The 15,856-nt window shown below is 51.2% G+C and overlaps 5 protein-coding genes across 5 annotated transcripts in view; 1 reads left to right on the plus strand and 4 right to left on the minus strand.

The window, feature by feature from the left end:
- The window catches only part of ENH_00076010 (hypothetical protein, conserved), a gene marked incomplete at both ends in the record, with an annotated part of 3,563 nt that extends 2,325 nt beyond the window's left edge, over positions 1-1,238 (minus strand). Inside the window, one exon of the mRNA XM_013582897.1 lies at positions 3-1,238. Coding sequence (XP_013438351.1) covers positions 3-1,238 — 1,236 coding nt within the window. The remainder of the gene's footprint in view (positions 1-2) is intronic.
- Positions 1,239-1,772: 534 nt separating this feature from the next.
- ENH_00076020 (hypothetical protein) lies at positions 1,773-3,208 on the plus strand (the record flags this gene model as incomplete). The annotated part of the gene is made up of 5 exons (XM_013582898.1): positions 1,773-1,788; positions 1,935-1,993; positions 2,278-2,469; positions 2,598-2,853; positions 3,087-3,208. 5 exons carry the CDS (start codon positions 1,773-1,775, stop codon positions 3,206-3,208), a joined length of 645 nt encoding a protein of 214 aa, XP_013438352.1.
- A 1,777-nt stretch (positions 3,209-4,985) lies between these two features.
- On the minus strand, positions 4,986-6,878 carry ENH_00076030 (GPI transamidase subunit PIG-U, putative; the record flags this gene model as incomplete). The annotated part of the gene is made up of 1 exon (XM_013582899.1): positions 4,986-6,878. The coding sequence occupies one exon, from the start codon at positions 6,876-6,878 to the stop codon at positions 4,986-4,988; it is 1,893 nt and encodes a 630-aa protein (XP_013438353.1).
- A 2,007-nt stretch (positions 6,879-8,885) lies between these two features.
- ENH_00076040 (p23 co-chaperone, putative) lies at positions 8,886-10,321 on the minus strand (the record flags this gene model as incomplete). The annotated part of the gene is made up of 3 exons (XM_013582900.1): positions 8,886-9,407; positions 9,612-9,798; positions 10,317-10,321. 3 exons carry the CDS (start codon positions 10,319-10,321, stop codon positions 8,886-8,888), a joined length of 714 nt encoding a protein of 237 aa, XP_013438354.1.
- Positions 10,322-14,226: 3,905 nt separating this feature from the next.
- ENH_00076050 (hypothetical protein, conserved) lies at positions 14,227-15,096 on the minus strand (the record flags this gene model as incomplete). The annotated part of the gene is made up of 2 exons (XM_013582901.1): positions 14,227-14,487; positions 14,812-15,096. The coding sequence occupies 2 exons, from the start codon at positions 15,094-15,096 to the stop codon at positions 14,227-14,229; spliced, it is 546 nt and encodes a 181-aa protein (XP_013438355.1).
- Positions 15,097-15,856: the final 760 nt, after the last annotated feature.

Here is a 15,856-nt window from a genome sequence, read left to right on the forward strand (position 1 = left end):
ACAGTGCAGGCCTGGGCGAGCCTGTCGAAGCAGAGTCTGAAGGTTTGGTTTGCTGTTTGCTGCTCTGCTGCTGCTGTTGGGGGCGGCAGCAGCTGCAGCAGCTGCAGCAGCCGAATCACGAGGAACGGGGAGGGCAGCCTCTGCTGCTGCTGCTGCTGCTGCTGCTGCTGCTGCTGCTGCTGCTGCTTCGGGGCCTCATCCCAAAGCATCCTGGCGAGGCAGTGCAGCACGGAAGACCGGACAGCAACCCACCCGCCTGCTGCTTCAGCAGCAGCAGCGCCTGCTGCTGCTGCAGCTCTGCTGCTGCTGCTGCTGCTGCTGCTGCTGCTGCTGCTTGGTTTGTGCCTCAGCAGCAGCCCCAGCAGCAAATGCGACAGCGACAGCACTGTGTCTGGGTCCTTTTCAATCATGAGGCTCTGCGTGAGTCGATAGAGCCACACGTCGAGCTGCTGCTGCTGCTGCAGCAGCAGCTGCTGCTGCTGCTGCAGCTGCTGCTGCTGCTGCTGCTGCAGCGGAGATATCCTGTGCAGCGTGAGCAGCGCCACGTAGGCCCTCTGTCTGCAGCAGTCGGGGTTCCTTGCTGCTGGGTTTGCGAGGCACTGAACCAGGGGCAGCAGCTCGTCTGCTGCTGCTGCTGCTGCTGCTGCTGCTGCTGCTGCTGCTGCTGCGCCCTGCGCCTGAGCTGTACATACACCCCACACTTGCTGCAGCGCCAAACACTGCAGCAGCGGCACTCCCGAAATGAGGTCTGCTTTGACGGCTTCTCGCAGCTGCAGGGCCCAGCCTTGCTGCTGCTGCTGCTGCTGCTGCTGCTGCTGCTGCTGCTGCTTCCTGTTGAAGCGGCGCTTGAGCTGCTGCAGGCGGTCGCCGCTGCTGCTGCTGCTGCTGCGCTTGGGGGCCCTCAGCAGCTGCTGCGGGGCCCCCAAAATCGGCAGCAGCAAAAGGGCCTCGTAAGCAGCAATTCGGTAAGAAATCTTCTCCTGCGTCAGCAGCAGCAGCGCTGCTGCTGCTGCTGCTGCTGCGAGGCCCTGCTGCAGCGCGTGGCCCCTGGAGTGTACGTACACCAGGCGCCACAAAGCCCGAGCAGCAAACCCCACATCTTTTTCTCTTTCCAAATCCCCCAGCTGCTGCAGCTGCTGCAGCAGCTGCTGCAGCTGCTGCTTCACCAGGGCCCGCTCGCCCCGCGCCGAGCTGCAGCTTTCCACCTCAGCAGCAAAACTCTGCAGCCCAGTCTTCATTCCTGCTGCTGCTGCTGCTGCTGCTGCTGCTGCTGCTGCTGCTGCTGCTGGGGCAGCAGCCGCGGGCAGACGCGGCTAGCTGCTCTGGACGCTGCTGCTGCTGCTGCTGCTGCGGCGAGGCGCAGTGCAGCAAAGGGGGGGCTGCTGCTGCTGTCTGCGCAGCAGCAGCAGCCGCAGCAGCAGCAGCAGTTGCTGCTGCTGCTGCTGCTGCTGCCGCCGCTTCCACCGATCAAAGGCTCAGGGCAGTCAGCGAGATGTGCCCACAGCCACTGCCGCCGCGCACGAGATCGTTTAGGGTTTAGGGTTTAGGGTTTAGGGTTTAGGGTTTAGGGTTTAGGGCTTAGGGTTTAGGGTTTAGGGCAAGGGTCCGCAGTCTCTAAAATTGTTTCAAAAAACAAAAAAAGCTTTTGAGTGTCAGTAGATCCCCAGAGATGGAAGGCCGCAGATAGCTAGCGCCCTCTGCGCTTGAGGGTTTAGGGTTTAGGGTTTAGGGTTTAGGCGCCCCTGTGTGCTGGCAGAAGACCCTGCTCCGCGATGACTGCGAATCAGGGTTTAGGGTTTGGGGTTTAGGGTTTAGGGTTTTGAGTCTAAACCCTGGAAGCACACAAAGGCAGCCGCTGCCGACTACACGCTGCAGCCCTGCATGCTCCACGGGGTCTGGGGTTTAGGGTTTAGGGTTTAGGGTTTAGGGTTTAGGGTTTCTTGAAGACTCAGTTAAGGACATTTTTGCCAATTTTTGCTCTACAGATACTTACGTTACTTTCTTCCCGCTTCTGCTGCTACAACTGGGGTCCTGCAGCAGCAGCAGCAGCAGCAGCAGCAGCAGCAGCAGCAGCAGCAGCAGCACTGGCAGTGGCAGCATCTCGTTGCTGCGCTGCAGCACAGCAGCAAACCCCACGGCTTCCTCCGGCGCAGCAGCAGCCGGAGCAGCAGCAAGAGCTGCCCAACTGCAACCCCAAACCCTAAACCCTAAACCCTAAACCCTAGCCCGAATCTGTTCTGAACAAGGCGCCGGGCTGCTTTTTCGCTGCTTCCGCAGCAGCAGCAGCAGCAGCAGTGCCACCGAGGAGAACAAGTGCAGCAGCAGCGGCCGCAGCAGCTGCAGCCACAGCAGCAGCAGCAAGAACAGCAGCAGCAGCAGCAGCAGCAGCAGCAGGAGCTGCACGCTGCAGCCTTCTGCGACGAGCACTTCGGCGCCTCGCGCCTGGCTTTGCCGCGGCGCCTGCCCAGGGTTTAGGGTTTAGGGTTTAGGGTTTAGGGTTTAGGGTTTAGGGTTTAGGGTTTAGGGTTTGGAAGATGAACGACGAGGTGGTTTTGGCGGACGGGCTGCGGGTGAGCGTGCCTGTGTGGACTTCGAAGTCGGCCTTCTCGGAGCTGCAGCAGCAGCAGCAGCAGCAGCAGCAGCAGCAGCAGCAGCAGCTGCGGATGGAGCGGGTGGTGAACGCAGCAGGAAGTGCAGCAGGAGCTGGCAGCGACTTCTTCAACTTGTACAGAAAACACCGCGACAAAGAGCTGCTGCGGCTGCGGGAAATGGACTTGGCATTTATTTCAAAAGTGGAAGAAGAGGAGTTTTTGCTGCTGCTGCTGGCTGCTGCAGCGAGGCCGCCGGCGGGGAGTCCGACGGCAGCAGCGGCGGCTCGCCTGCTGCTGCTGCTGCTGCTGCTGCTGCTGCTGCTGCTTCGCCCTTCCCCGCCAGCAGCGCGGGGACGCCCGCGACGGCCAGCAGCAGCAGCAGCAGCAGCAGCAGCAGAGGGAGCAGCAGCAGGTCCCAGTGGTCTGCTGCTGCGCCCGCCCCTGGCAGCAGCGCCGGCCTGGCCCCGTCCCCGTTTGCTGCTGCTGCTGCAGCAGAAGCAGCAGCAGCAGCAGCAGCACCAGCACCAGCAGCAGCAGCAAGCGAGGCAGAGTCCGAAGAAGTCGACCCCGCAACTCTGCCCATGAAGCCCCAAGTCTTCATCCGGGATGAAGAATGACAAGGGTTTAAGGTTTAGGGTTTAGGGTTTAGGGTTTGGGGTTTTAAACCCTTGCCAGTGCAGCAACAAACTCGTTTGTTCCAAACGCCTTCATTTTGCATCCATGTCTGAACGCGGGAATCAGGGTTTAGGGTTTAGGGTTTAGGGTTTAGGGTTTAGGGTTTAGGGTTTTAGGGTTTAGGGTTTATTACTTTTTTTAATTTTCAACTTTCGATGAAATTATTGAATTTTCGTTTTCAAGAAGAGTCCTTTTGGTCTTGTCTTCTTGTTTTCGCTGGCAGCTAGCCACAGCTAGCTGCCAGCTAGCCACAGCTAGCCACAGCTAGCCACAGCTAGCCACAACTAGCCACAACTAGCCACAACTTGAGCTAGCCACAGCTGGCTGCAGCCAGCCACAGCCAGCCACAGCTAGCCACAGCTAGCCACAGCTAGCGAGGAAAAATGTCGCGTTCTGTGGAGTCCCGGGCTGCAGTCTGTCGTAGCTAGCTAGCTGGCTAGCTGGCTAGCTAGCTAGCTAGCCAACAGGCAGGCTGAAGGACCTCTGGCTAGCCAGCTAACTAGCTAGCTAGCTAGCTAGCTAGATAGCTACCTGGATATCCAGCTAACCGAACAGCTCGACAGGTAGCTGGCTAGGTGGCTACCTATCTGGCTAGCTAGCTAGCTAGCTAGCTGGCTAGCTGGCTGTCTAGCTGGGGCGCCAAGCGCAGGCAATCAGCTAGCTTCTGAAGGAGCAGCTACCTCTGTGGCACTGCTGACTCGGCAACGTAGCGACACAGCTAGCTAGCTAGCTAGCTAGCTAGCTAGCTAGCTAGCTAGCTAGCTAGCTAGCTACTCGCCGAGCCCCTAGGCGCCTATCTACCTGGGAGGGGAATCACATAACGCGTAGCTAGCTGGCTAGCTAGCTAGCTAGCTAGCTAGCCAGCTAGCTGTAGGTGCATCTGAGTGCGTCTGAAGGGGCAAGAGAGGCCGGAAAGGCTAGCCACTAGACCTAGCTAGCTAGCTAGCTAGCTAGCTAGCCAGCCAGAGATTCGTGAGGAGCCACTTAAGTCCGCAGTAAGCTAGCTAGCTAGCCAGCTAGCTAGCTAGCCAGCTAGATGCGGCGCTCCTCGAGTTCGTAACAAACCAGCTAGCTAAGCAACTGGGCAAGGACCTAGACTGAAGCTCCAGCTACCTACCTAGCTAGCTGGATGGCTAAGTGGCTAATTTATTAGCTAGCTAGCTAGTTAGGTGGCTGATAAGTGGCTAACTAATTAGCTAGCTAGCTAGCTAGGTGGCTGAAAAGTGGCTAACTAATTAGCTAGCTAGCTAGCTAGGTGACTGAAAAGTGGCTAACTAATTAGCTAGCTAGCTAGCTAGGTGGCTGAATAGTGGCTAACTAATTAGCTAGCTAGCTAGGTGGCAGAAAAGTGGCTAATTTATTAGCTAGCTAGCTAGCTGTCTGGCTGAAGAGTGGCGAGTAAACTGGGCGGGTGGCTAGCTAGCTGCCGAAGTGCCTGCTAATTCCTTATCTGGTTAGCTAGCTAGCTAGCTAGGTGGCTAGCTAGCTAAGTGGCTGCAAATTCCTTAGCTAGCTAGCTAGCTAGCTAGCTAGCTAGCTGAGCATTGGCGAGGCTGGAGAGATGGAATCAGGACTTAGAAAGAGGCGTTTGGCGTTTGGTGAGGAAAATGGCGCATGGGCGCTGCAGCGCTTGCTGCGGGGCCTGTGGGGCTGGCAGCCGCAGCTGCTGCTGCTGCTGCTGCAGCAGCAGCAGCAGCAGCAGCAGCAGCAGCGGGGCGTTTAGACCTTGGAGGAGAGGACCATTGGAGTCTCCTTGGAGACAGCCATGGCGAGGGGCGCGGGGGCCTCCTTGGAGAGGGCGAGTGGGAGTTCTGCTGCAGCAGCAGCAGCAGCAGGTTCCTTGGAAGCAGCAACAGCAGCAGCAGGCAGCACGGGGGCCTTGGACTGCAGCAGCAGCGGCGCAGCAGCAGCAGCAGGAGCAGCAGCAACTTGGCGGCACTTGGTGGTGTACTTGGTCTCCGTGCAGGGGTAGGGCTGCTGCTTGAGGACTTCGTTGTAGCAGGTTTTGGAGACAGTGAAGTTTTGCTGCTGGCACTGCTGCTGCAGCTGCGTCTTGCTGCAGTCGAACTGCTGCTGCTGCGGCACCTCTCGGAAGCAAGTTTTTTCGACAGCAAAAGGGACTTGTTTGCATTCCCTTTTTGGACAGTCAAAGGGGACTTGAACGGGGACACTTTTGCTGCAGGTCTTCTCCACGAACTTGCATTCTTTTTGCTGCACCGTTTTGCTGCAGGGGTATTCTTCTGCTGCAGCAACGGCGCGCATGCACGTGTCAGTGAAGGAGACAGGCTGCATGCGGCACTGCTCTTTGAACTGTGTCTCCGGACAAGAATAAGGGACTTGGATGGTCTTTGGTCTCTGACAAATGCCATTAACTGTTACTGGCAGCTGCTGGCACTGCTGCTGCAGCTGCAGCTTCGGGCAGGGGTAGTTTTGCTGCTGCGGCACTTGTCTGCTGCAGCTGCTGGGCACCTGCACGGGCACGCTGCGGCACTGCTGCTGCAGCTGCGTCTTGCTGCAGCTGTAGGGCCTTTGCTGCTGCACCGTTTGGAAGCAAGTGTCGGGGACTTCGAAAGGGACTTGTTCGCAAACTTCTTCAAACTCTGTCTTGCTGCAGTCCTGCTGCTGCTGCTGCGGCACCTCGCGGAAGCAGGTCTTGGAGACAGTGAAGGGGACAGTTCTGCAGGTGGGGGCCGCCTTGAGTCTCCGCATCTTGCAGTGCTTCCCCTTGCACAGCGGCGCAGCAGCAGCAGCAGCAGCAGCAGCAGCAGCAGCAGCAGGGTCTTCCGTGCTGCACTCGGTCTTGTACTCCGTCTTGGGGCACTCGTAAGCCTCCTTAACCATCACAGTTTTCGTACAAGTGCTCGGGACTTGCACTGGGACTTTTCTGCACTGCTGGCGGACTTCAGTTTTTTTGCATTTATAGGGTTTCTTTGTCTCCACAGTTTCATAACAAGTGTCGGGGACTTCAACTGGGACTTGTTCGCATTGCTGCTGCATTTGTGTCTTGCTGCACTTGTATTCCTCATTAACCATAACTGTTTTTTGGCAAACATCCATCACGGACTGAGGGACATTCTTGCACTGTTGTTTGAACTCTGTTCTCGGACAAGAGTAGTTTTCTTGAATGACTTCTTCGCGAAAACAAGTTTTTGCAACTTGAAAAGGCACTTGTTCGCAAACTCTTTCTTGGCGAGTCTTTTGGCAGGGATAAGGCTGCTGCTGCTGCACTTGGCGAGTGCAGGTGGAAGGGACTTCTCGGGGGACCATTCTGCACTCCTCTTTGCCGCAGGGGAAGCTCTGGAGGGAGACTTCCGTGCGGTGGCAGGTCTTTGGGACATCAAAACATTCTGTTTTGAACTGAGTTTGCGGACAAGGATAGGCCTCTTTCTGAGTCACTGTGCGCGTGCAAGTGTCGGGAACTTGCACAGGAACGGACTTGCAAACTTGCCGGCTCTCCACCTTGTCGCAGGGGTACGCCTCCTTCACGGCCACGTCGCGGTAGCAAGTCGCGGCAGCCTGGTAAGGCACCTGCTCGCAGACTTCGCGGGTTTCCTTGGCCGCCGCGAGCGCCAGAAACGCCCCCGCGCAGACTATGCGCACTCCAAACACCATCTTCGCGAGAAAGCAGAAAAAACGAGAAAAAAAGAACCGAAAACGACCGAAAACGCGCCGCCGAACCTGCTCGGATGGGAACTCGAAACTTTTCTTCTGACTCTCCCCATTCCCTCCTTCCCGCCCCCAAAAACAACTCCCAACGCCAAAGCCACGGAGAAGTCCGAGGCAGGCAGGCCGGTCCGCGCGCGCCGCCCGCCGCCGCCGCCGCGCACCGCTCGCCAACGCCGCCTATCCGGCCGCCCGTCTCCCGCCCCCCCGCCCTGTCCTTCCTTCCCAAATAAACACCTTTCTCTCCCCCAAAAAACTACGCCAAATTCCTCCCAAAAACGCCCCGACAAACCCCCGACAAACGCCCCATCCGCGCGCCGCCGCCGCCGCGGTGTCCGCGGTGTCTGCGCAGACACCCCAACCTGCACACTGCGACAAACCCCCGATCCGCACGGAAAGCTCCACTTTTCGGAGTTTTTCGACTTCTCCGCGAAATCCTCCGCAGTTTTTAACCCCAACGCAGCTTTAAACGCGCAAATCCGCCGCCTCCAACCCCAGCAACGGCCCCTGCTCGCCGCAGCCAACAACTGCGACGGCCGACGCCCGCCGTCTTCTTGAAACTCGCGAAAACTCTACCGATTTCCCAGAAAAAAGCTTTTATTTCCGCCTTCTAACTCCGAAACTTCCTCCTTTCCCCTCCTTTCCCTCCGTTTCAGGCCCTTTCCCGAAAAATTCCCGCCAGAAAACACGCCAGCAGCAGCCGCTGCTGCTGCTGCTGCTGCTGCTGCTGCTGCTGCTGCTGCTGCTGCAACCCCCGCCTCTGCCCGAAATTCCGAATTCAAATTTCGCAAATTCGAAAATTCGAAAAGCTTTCGCGAGACTCGGGTGTACAGACACTCCGCCGCAACACTCCACCGGCGCTGCCCGCCAGGAGCCACGGAAGGTCACTTTTGAAAAACAAACAAAACAAAGTCTTCTGCAAAAACACACCTTCTCACCACCCTTCTAAACACTCTGCTGCTACTTTCGCATGCAGAAGCTCAGGCTTTTTAGCAGTTTCAAAGAAGTGACCCTCAACGCAACCTCCTGCTGCTGCTGCTGCTGCTGCTTCTGCTGCTGCTGCTGCTGCTGCTGTTCGTTGTTTGGCTTCGCGTTTCCGCTGCTGCAGCGGCAGCTCGCGGTTGTTCCAGCTGCTGCTACGTTGCTTCTGCTGCTGCTGCAGCACCTCGCGGCTGTTTTCTTCCTTCTGCTGCTGCAGCAGCAGCTCCCAGTTGTTATCTTGCTCCTGCTGCTGCACAGCAGCAGCTAGCAGTTGTTGTCTTGCTTCTGCTGCAGCAGCAGCACCTTTGCATTCCTTTTGCTTCCTCCGGCTCAGCACACCGGCACCTTATTTCGTCCCTGCTGCAGCAGCAGCAGCAGCAGCAGCAGCAGTAATTACACTCCAAGCTGCAGCTGCAGCAGCAGCAGCAGCAAATGACACGTTTCCTTCTAGCTGCGCCTGCAGCACCAACTACGTCCCTTTAAAGCTGCAGCATCAGCAGCAAATATACTCCTTTCAAGCAGCAGCAGCAGCGGCTATGTTTCTCTTAAGCTGCAGCAGCAGCAGCAGCAATGTTTCTCTTAAGCTGCAGCAGCAGCAGCAGCAGCAATGTTTCATTTAAGCTGCAGCAGCAGCGGCTACGTTTAAGCTACAGCAGCAACAGCAGCAGCTGCGTGTCTGCTGCGGCGGCCGCTAGCTCGTGCTGCAGCAGCAGCAGCAGCAGCAAACTGGCTAGAAATGGACTTGAAAGCAGCAAAGAAAAGTCCCTTTTTTTATTTTGGTTGAAAAGAAAAAGCAAAAAGAAAAGTCGCGGGGACTGCCCCGCGGAGGTTGAATTTGGGGTGTACGTACACCGCAGCGCGGCGGCGCGCCGCTGCTGCGCTCCGCGGGGGCAGCAGCAGCAGCAGCAGCAGCAGCAGCAGCAGCAGCAGCAGGTTCGGTGGAAGGAGAGTGTAAAATGTTGCGCTGCTGCTGCTCTAGGAGCGCGCATTGGCCTCGGGCCTGGCGTCCTGGTTGTGCTGCTGCTGCGCCTTCTGCTGCTGCTCGTCTGCTGCAGCAGCAGCAGCAGCAGGGGCGCCCTCCTCCTTCTCGGCCTGCTGCTGCTCGCCCGGCGCAGCAGCAGCAGCAGCAGCAGCAGCAGCAGCAGGGGGGGCCCCCTCCTGGTCAAGGGGGGCGTCCAAGTCCCGCAAGTCGGCCTCGTCGTCGGAGTCCTCGTTGTCGAGGCCCCCCAGGGGGCCCCCCAGGGGGCCCCCCTCCCCGAGGCCCCCGAAGTCGAGGGGCCCCTGGGGGGCCCCCCCGAGGCCCCCGAAACCCATCGAGTCCATGTCGAAGTCCCCGAAGTCCCCCAGGGGGCCCCCCTCTTCTTCTTCGGAGTCCACCCATTTGCTCCAATCGCACTTTATGAAATGTTGCTTTTCTTTGCAAACTCTTCTCCATCTTTTGGCTTCTTTCTTCACCAACTTGAACTGCACGTTCCGCTGAGTGCTGTACTTGCTCTCCTGCAGCAGCAGCAGCAGCAGCAGCAGCAGCAGAGAGGTGCAGCAGCAGCAGCAGAGAGGTGCAGCAGCAGCAGCAGCGAGGGGCAGCAGCAGCAGCAGGTGGCTGCAGCAGGAGGCGCGGGCCACTGGGCAGCCACCCCAAACCCCAACCCCCAAACCCTAAACCCCAAACCCTAAACCCTAAACCCTAAACCCTAATCGGACCTCGACGTTGATGGGTTCTGGGAAGTCGAGGTGGCAGTGGTACTGTTTGTCTCCTTTGCTGCAGCAAAAGTCCAAACTCTTTTCTTGCAAATTCACTTTCAAGTTTTCCGGAGAAGAAACTCCAACTGTCAAAAACACAAACGGCTTCCGCTCAGCCCACAGGCACTCCGGCGTGCAAGTCTCCTTCCTGCAGCAGCAGCAGCAGCAGCAGCAGCAGCAGAGGGGTCCAGCAGCAGCAGCAGCAGCAGGGGAGGCCTGCAGCAGCAGCAGCAGCGGTGCTGCGGCGGAGGCGCGCGCGGGGGGTTCCTGGGCGCCGAGCTGCAGCAGCAGCAGCAGCAGCAGGTGCTGCTGCTGCTGCTGCTGCTGCTGGCTGCATGCGGGGCGCGGGCGCGGCAGGCGCCGCAGCAGCAGCAAGCACGGCGTTGCTGCAGCAGCAGCAGCAAATCTGCTGTTGCTGCTGCTGCTGCAGCAGCAGCAGCAGCGCCACCCCGCAGACACCGCAAAGTGCTGCTGAGGGCCGCAGCAGCAAAACAGAAGTTGTTTTGCTGCTGCTGCTTGCGTGGCTGCAGTGTCTATACACCTAAACAACAGCTAATTCCAAACAACCCCAACTCCCCCCTTTCACTACACCCCCTAAACTGCTTATCCCCTGCTGCTGCTGCTGCTGCTGCTGCTGCTGCTGCTGCTGCTGCGGGGGACGCTTACGCCATTTTCAGACGCTGGGCAAAGTGCAGCAATTGCAGAACGCCAAAAAAAAGATTCTCGCACAAAGCCAAACCCTAAACCCTAAACCCTAAACCCTAATCCTTAATTACACCAGCCCGGCTGCTGCACCCACAGCGCTGAGCTGCTGCGGGGCCGCCTCAGCCCTGCAGCCTGCATGGGGGTTTAGGGTTTAGGGTTTAGGGTTTGGGGTTTGGTGCGCTTTGGCCGCGGAATTTAGTGCAATTTACTTATTTTTGCATTTTAATTCTTTAATTTCTTTTTAATTTCAATTTAAACCCCCCAAAAGCTGCAAACCGCGCGGGCGGCTCGCGCGGCCCCCCAGGTGTCTGTACACCTCAGCATGCGCGGTGTCTACGGCCGCCTCTTCGCCGCAAAACGCAATTTTTCGCGGAAATTGAACTTTTAATTTAAATTAAATTATAAATAATGTTTTTTGCGCTGCAAATAAACCCCTGGGGGCCTCCAGCCGCGGCCGCCGGGTGTACAGACACTGTGGGGCGGCTGCTGCATGCCAGACGCACCTAACCCCCACATCAAATGCACTCTTCCTTTTGCTTCTTTTTCGGTTTCTTTTCATTTCTTTTCATTTCTTTTATTTCTTTTATTCTTTTTGCCACTTTACACCGCCCGAGACACGCTCAGAGAGCCGCGCCACCCCCCAGCCCAAACCCTAAACCCTAAACCCTAAACCCTAGTCACTCGCTTACGACCTGCGCAACGAATTAGGTGTACGTACACCTCACTGAGGCCCTCCGCAGCAGCCGGTTTAGGGTTTAGGGCTTGGGGGCTAGGGTTTGGAGAGGGTTTGGGGCGTAGGGTTTAGGGTTTAGGGTTTAGGGTTTAGGGTTTGGGATGAGGAGCGTGGGCGTGGCGTTGGGCATGATGTAGTTTCCGTCAAACCCTAAAAACCCTAATTGGTCTTCTTTGCCAAACCCTAAAAGGACGGATACAGCAGCGCCGGCCATGCTGTGTCCGTACACCGCAACCTGCGGGCCCCACACTTCAAAACTCTCTCTATTTATTCTTTTATTTCTTTTGTTTATTCTTTTATTTCTTTTGTTTATTCTTTTATTTCTTTTGTTTATTCTTTTACTTCTTTTATTTATTCTTTTGTTTCTTTATTTCTTTGTTTTATTTCTTTTGTTTCTTTTGCAAGTTCTTTACTTCAAAGCTCTTTTTGTTTATTTGTTCACATTCTTTTATTTGCTTTATTTGCTTTTATTTGTTTTCTGTTTTTCACTTTTATTTTTGTTTTATTTATCTCCCTTTATTCCATCTGGCTTCTCCTCTTGCATTTCAATTAAATAAATTTAATTCAATTGACTCAATTTAATTCTATTATTCAGTTAATTCGAACTAATTATATTCAATTCAGTTTAATTCAATTTAATTCAATTTAATTCAATTTACGCTTTTGGATCCGCATGCAAATTATTTAGTCATTTACTTTTGTTTTCAGCCGCTTGATGGCATTCATTATTTATTAATACCCTTATTATATCATTATTATTATTATTACTATTATTACTATTATTATTATTATTATTATTATTATTATTATTATTATTATTATTAATTTGATTATTGATATTGCTATTGTTCTACATATATAATTATTGTTATTTAGCCATGAGTTTCCCTAGTGAATGAGTAATTAACTGATTAATTATCCCTAATTAATTAATCAACTTCTCAATTAATCATTGATTTAATTATAGTAAATTATTTATTTAATTAAATTAATTATTTATTTAATTAAAATAACAAACCCGAGGCTTTCTTTCTCCACAAGAAGGGCCGCAAAGCTCTTTGGCGATTTCGCCCACTTTGATGAGGGCTTTGCGCTGTCTGTCCAGACACTCGAGAAAGTTCTCAGCGGGCAGCTGCGGGCACACGAAACAGAAAATATATCTTTTTTTCGCCTTTTTCCGCTTATTTTGTTTTATTTTTCTTTTTAAATGCATAAATATTGCTTTTAAAGCTCCAGAGGGTTTAATTTGCGCCGCTGCTGAAGAAAAAGCGCAAAATTACCCCGCAGACCTGTGTCTGTGCATCAAGTACACCGCTCTCGCCGACTTAACTCTTGAAACCGTCGGAAGTGTTTATTATTTATTCATTTATTTATTATTTATTTATTTATTAGTGTTTTATTGTTTGTTTTTAAGTGCTTCCACGCTTTTAATTCAGTTTTGGCGGCTCCGATTGTGTCCAGTTGGCTGCTGCTGCGTCTCGAGAGCTGTCTGTACACCCCAGCAGCGCGCCCCGCCCAACGGCACGGATGAAGGCGAACGGCGGTTAAAACGAATAAAATAAAAGAATATTTGCATTTAAAATTAAATATTTGAATAGAATAAAAGAATATTTGCATTTAAAATCAAAAATTTGATCTTTAGAACCTAAAAATGGGCTTTTTAGACTTCGAACTCAGCCGCGACGGCGCCTCACTGACACGGGAAAGCGAAGGAAAGAGTGGTTTAAATGGCAAATTGGATTAATTTATGAATTTTAAATTTAAAATTAAATCATTTAAAGCCAAATTCAGACAAAATGCACCAAAAATCTGGACAGAATCAAAAATTCCGATTTGTTCCCCGCCTTTCTGCTCTCTCCCTCCAGTTCTGTTCCCCCAGTGAAAAAGCACTTAGCGAATTAACTTCAATTAATTGATTAAAGACAAAAGACCCCCCCTTAAAAAGCGCTTAGGGTTTAGGGTTTAGGGTTTAGGGTTTAGGGTTTGGGAGTGAATTAATTTAAAGCAATTGGCTTCTTCTTCAGCCAATTGCTTTGAATTAATTCACTCCTAAACCCTAAACCCTAAACCCTAAACCCTAGGGAAATGGCATTAATTAATGGCATTTACTTCTGTTTTCCCCTCGAGCCACTCCGGACTTTGCCAGAGTTGGCTGCAAATCCTGTGGGGCCCTTTTGCCTTAACAACAGCATTTTGTTGCAAGTAAAACAAATGCGCGGGGTCATCTTTTTGGAGGTCTGCCACCTGCAAAAGTTCATTTGGAGAAGCTTTTGAACCACAATTAACACTCCCAAACCCTAAACCCTAAACCCCAAACCCTAAACCCTAAACCCTAGGCCGTAAGTGCTTTTCAACGAGGGGTCTTTTGCCTTTATTCAATTAATTAGAGTTAAGTCTTCAAGTGAATTTTAGGACTTTTGCATTTATAAAAAGTGTCTTTATTCAATTAATTAGAATTAATTCTTCAAATGCCTTTTAAGACTTTTGCATTTATAAAAAGTTATTTTCTTTTCCAACTTTGAATTCCGAAAAAACGCAAAAGTGGCTTTTCTGGCTTTCTGAGGTGTACGTACACTCCACGCACTCCACGCCAAATCGACTTTTCGGGATTTTCACAAAATCCATTTTGGCATTTAAATGGCATTTGCGGCATTTTATTTAAAAGCCATGTTGGGGCCCCTCAGAGTAAATAAAAATAAACAAATAAACAAAAATTAATTCATAATTATCCGTTTATTTGTTTATTAGCGTTTGTTATTATTAACTTATTAGCTGTTTAAATGATTAGGAAATAAACAAATAAATTATTAAATAAATAAATAAATAAATAAATAAATAAATAAAATAAATAAATAAATAAATAAATAAGCGAACAAAGCGAACAAAGCGATTGAAAAATAAAATAATGTGAAATAATAAATAAAATAAATAATGAACAAAACGGCTCCAAATAAACTAAAGAATTAATAGAAAGAAGAAGAATAAATAAATAAATAAACAAAAGGTATAATAAAAGACAAAATAAATAGAAAATAAAAAATAAAAAGATTCAAAGAATTGGACTTTGGCGAAGAATTTGAATTTGAAAAAATAAATAAAAATAAAAAAAAAGATTTCAAAAAGTGAAGAAGCAAAACCCTAAAAAGTGTTTCTGGCCTTTTGGTTGTCCCATTCGCCGAACGCCATTTCCGCGAGTTCGGGCAAAACCCTAAAAAAGGGTTTAGGGTTTGCGTCCACGAAGGGCTGCGCGGTTTGCACTGCTCGCAGCAGCGGAGAAGACAGCAGCAAATCCGGAAGGAATTCTTTTGCTGCTGCCATTGCTGCTAGTTTTGCTGCTGCTGCTGCTGCTTGCTGCTGCCCCTGCTGCGTCAGCTGGTTGTTTGCATAGTCCACTTGGCCCTGAAAAATTCAAAATCCTTTTTGAATTTCTTTTTTCAAATCTTTATTTCTTTTATTTAATTCCATATTTAATTCACTTTTAATTCCCTTTTTGTTCCCTTTTGCTTCTTTAATGCAAATAAAGCAAATAAAGATCTTTAAGGGGAATTTTGTTCTTCGAATTCAACACAATTGCTGCTCTCAGGGGCAAACTTGCACTATTTTGGATGCTTTTCGCGCGAAAAAGACTTTTTTAGAAATTAAATTCAAAAAAAAACATTTAAAATGGTACTTTTGTCTATTTATTTGGGGAAAAAGGCGAAAAGTGCAGCAGCAGCAGCAAACCTGAAACACCCGGGGCTCCGTGTTGCCCTCCGTCTTGCCGTGGCGGATGTAGCAAATTTCCACGGGAAGCTCCAGCGGTTGGAATTCTTTTTTGTATTTTATTCTTCCGTTTTCTAAATTCAATTCAAGTTTCAAATCTTCTGCAATTTGCTGCCAGCGGCGGAGGTCTTCCGGCGCGGCCTCGCGCAGGAACCGCCCGTACGCCTCCAGCTGCTGCGGAATGCAGCTTTTTATCTCCTCATAACGCCGGGAAAGCAACTCCGGAGTCCACGCAGCCTCCGCCATTCTCAATACTTGCAAATTCGCGAAAAAAAGAAGAAAAAAGAACAAAAAATGAGCGAAAACGAAGTCTGAAAAGGCGGACTGCGCCACCTGCGCATACACCCGGCGCACTGCACGTACACCCGAGCAGCTTCAGCGCGCGAAATAAAACTGAAATCGAACCAATTTTTGTTCTTTTTCTTTTTTTAATTTATTTCAACCTTTTAATTCACATTTAAAGTTATTTTCCCCGCTTTTTCCGCTTTTTCCGCCTTAAAATTGCGCCAAGACAGCCGCCTGACCACTGGGGAGCACCACCGGGCACTGCAGCGAAAACGGACAAAGAAAGCGGCAGAAACGAAACAAAAACAAAAATAAACAATTTAAATATTATATTTTAATCAATAAATTAAACTAATCTGCAAATAAATGCATTTAAAGCTCATTTTGATGAAAAGATCTTCAAAAACTCCACCCTGCCTCTCCCTGAACTGCTGCTTAGCTGCTCATTTAGATAATTAACTGCCGCATTCTTCGCTTTCTATTTAACTTATAATTCAAATTTATTTTTAATAATTCAATTTTCAAAAGTTTTGCAAAATTTTTATTTTATTAACCACTCAAACCCTCCCTCTCCTAGTGAAGTGCAAAGCGGGTGAAAACAACCTCTAAACCCTAAACCCTAAACCCTGAGGACAAAAATGTATACTCTAAACCCTTAACCCTGAAGTACTGAACGTAAACCCTAAACCCTAAACCCTCGAAAACTACCCCAAAAAGCTAA

Source organism: Eimeria necatrix, genomic scaffold, assembly GCF_000499385.1.
Source record: "Eimeria necatrix Houghton genomic scaffold, Enh_scaff78, whole genome shotgun sequence".
Lineage (NCBI taxonomy): Eukaryota > Apicomplexa > Conoidasida > Eucoccidiorida > Eimeriidae > Eimeria > Eimeria necatrix.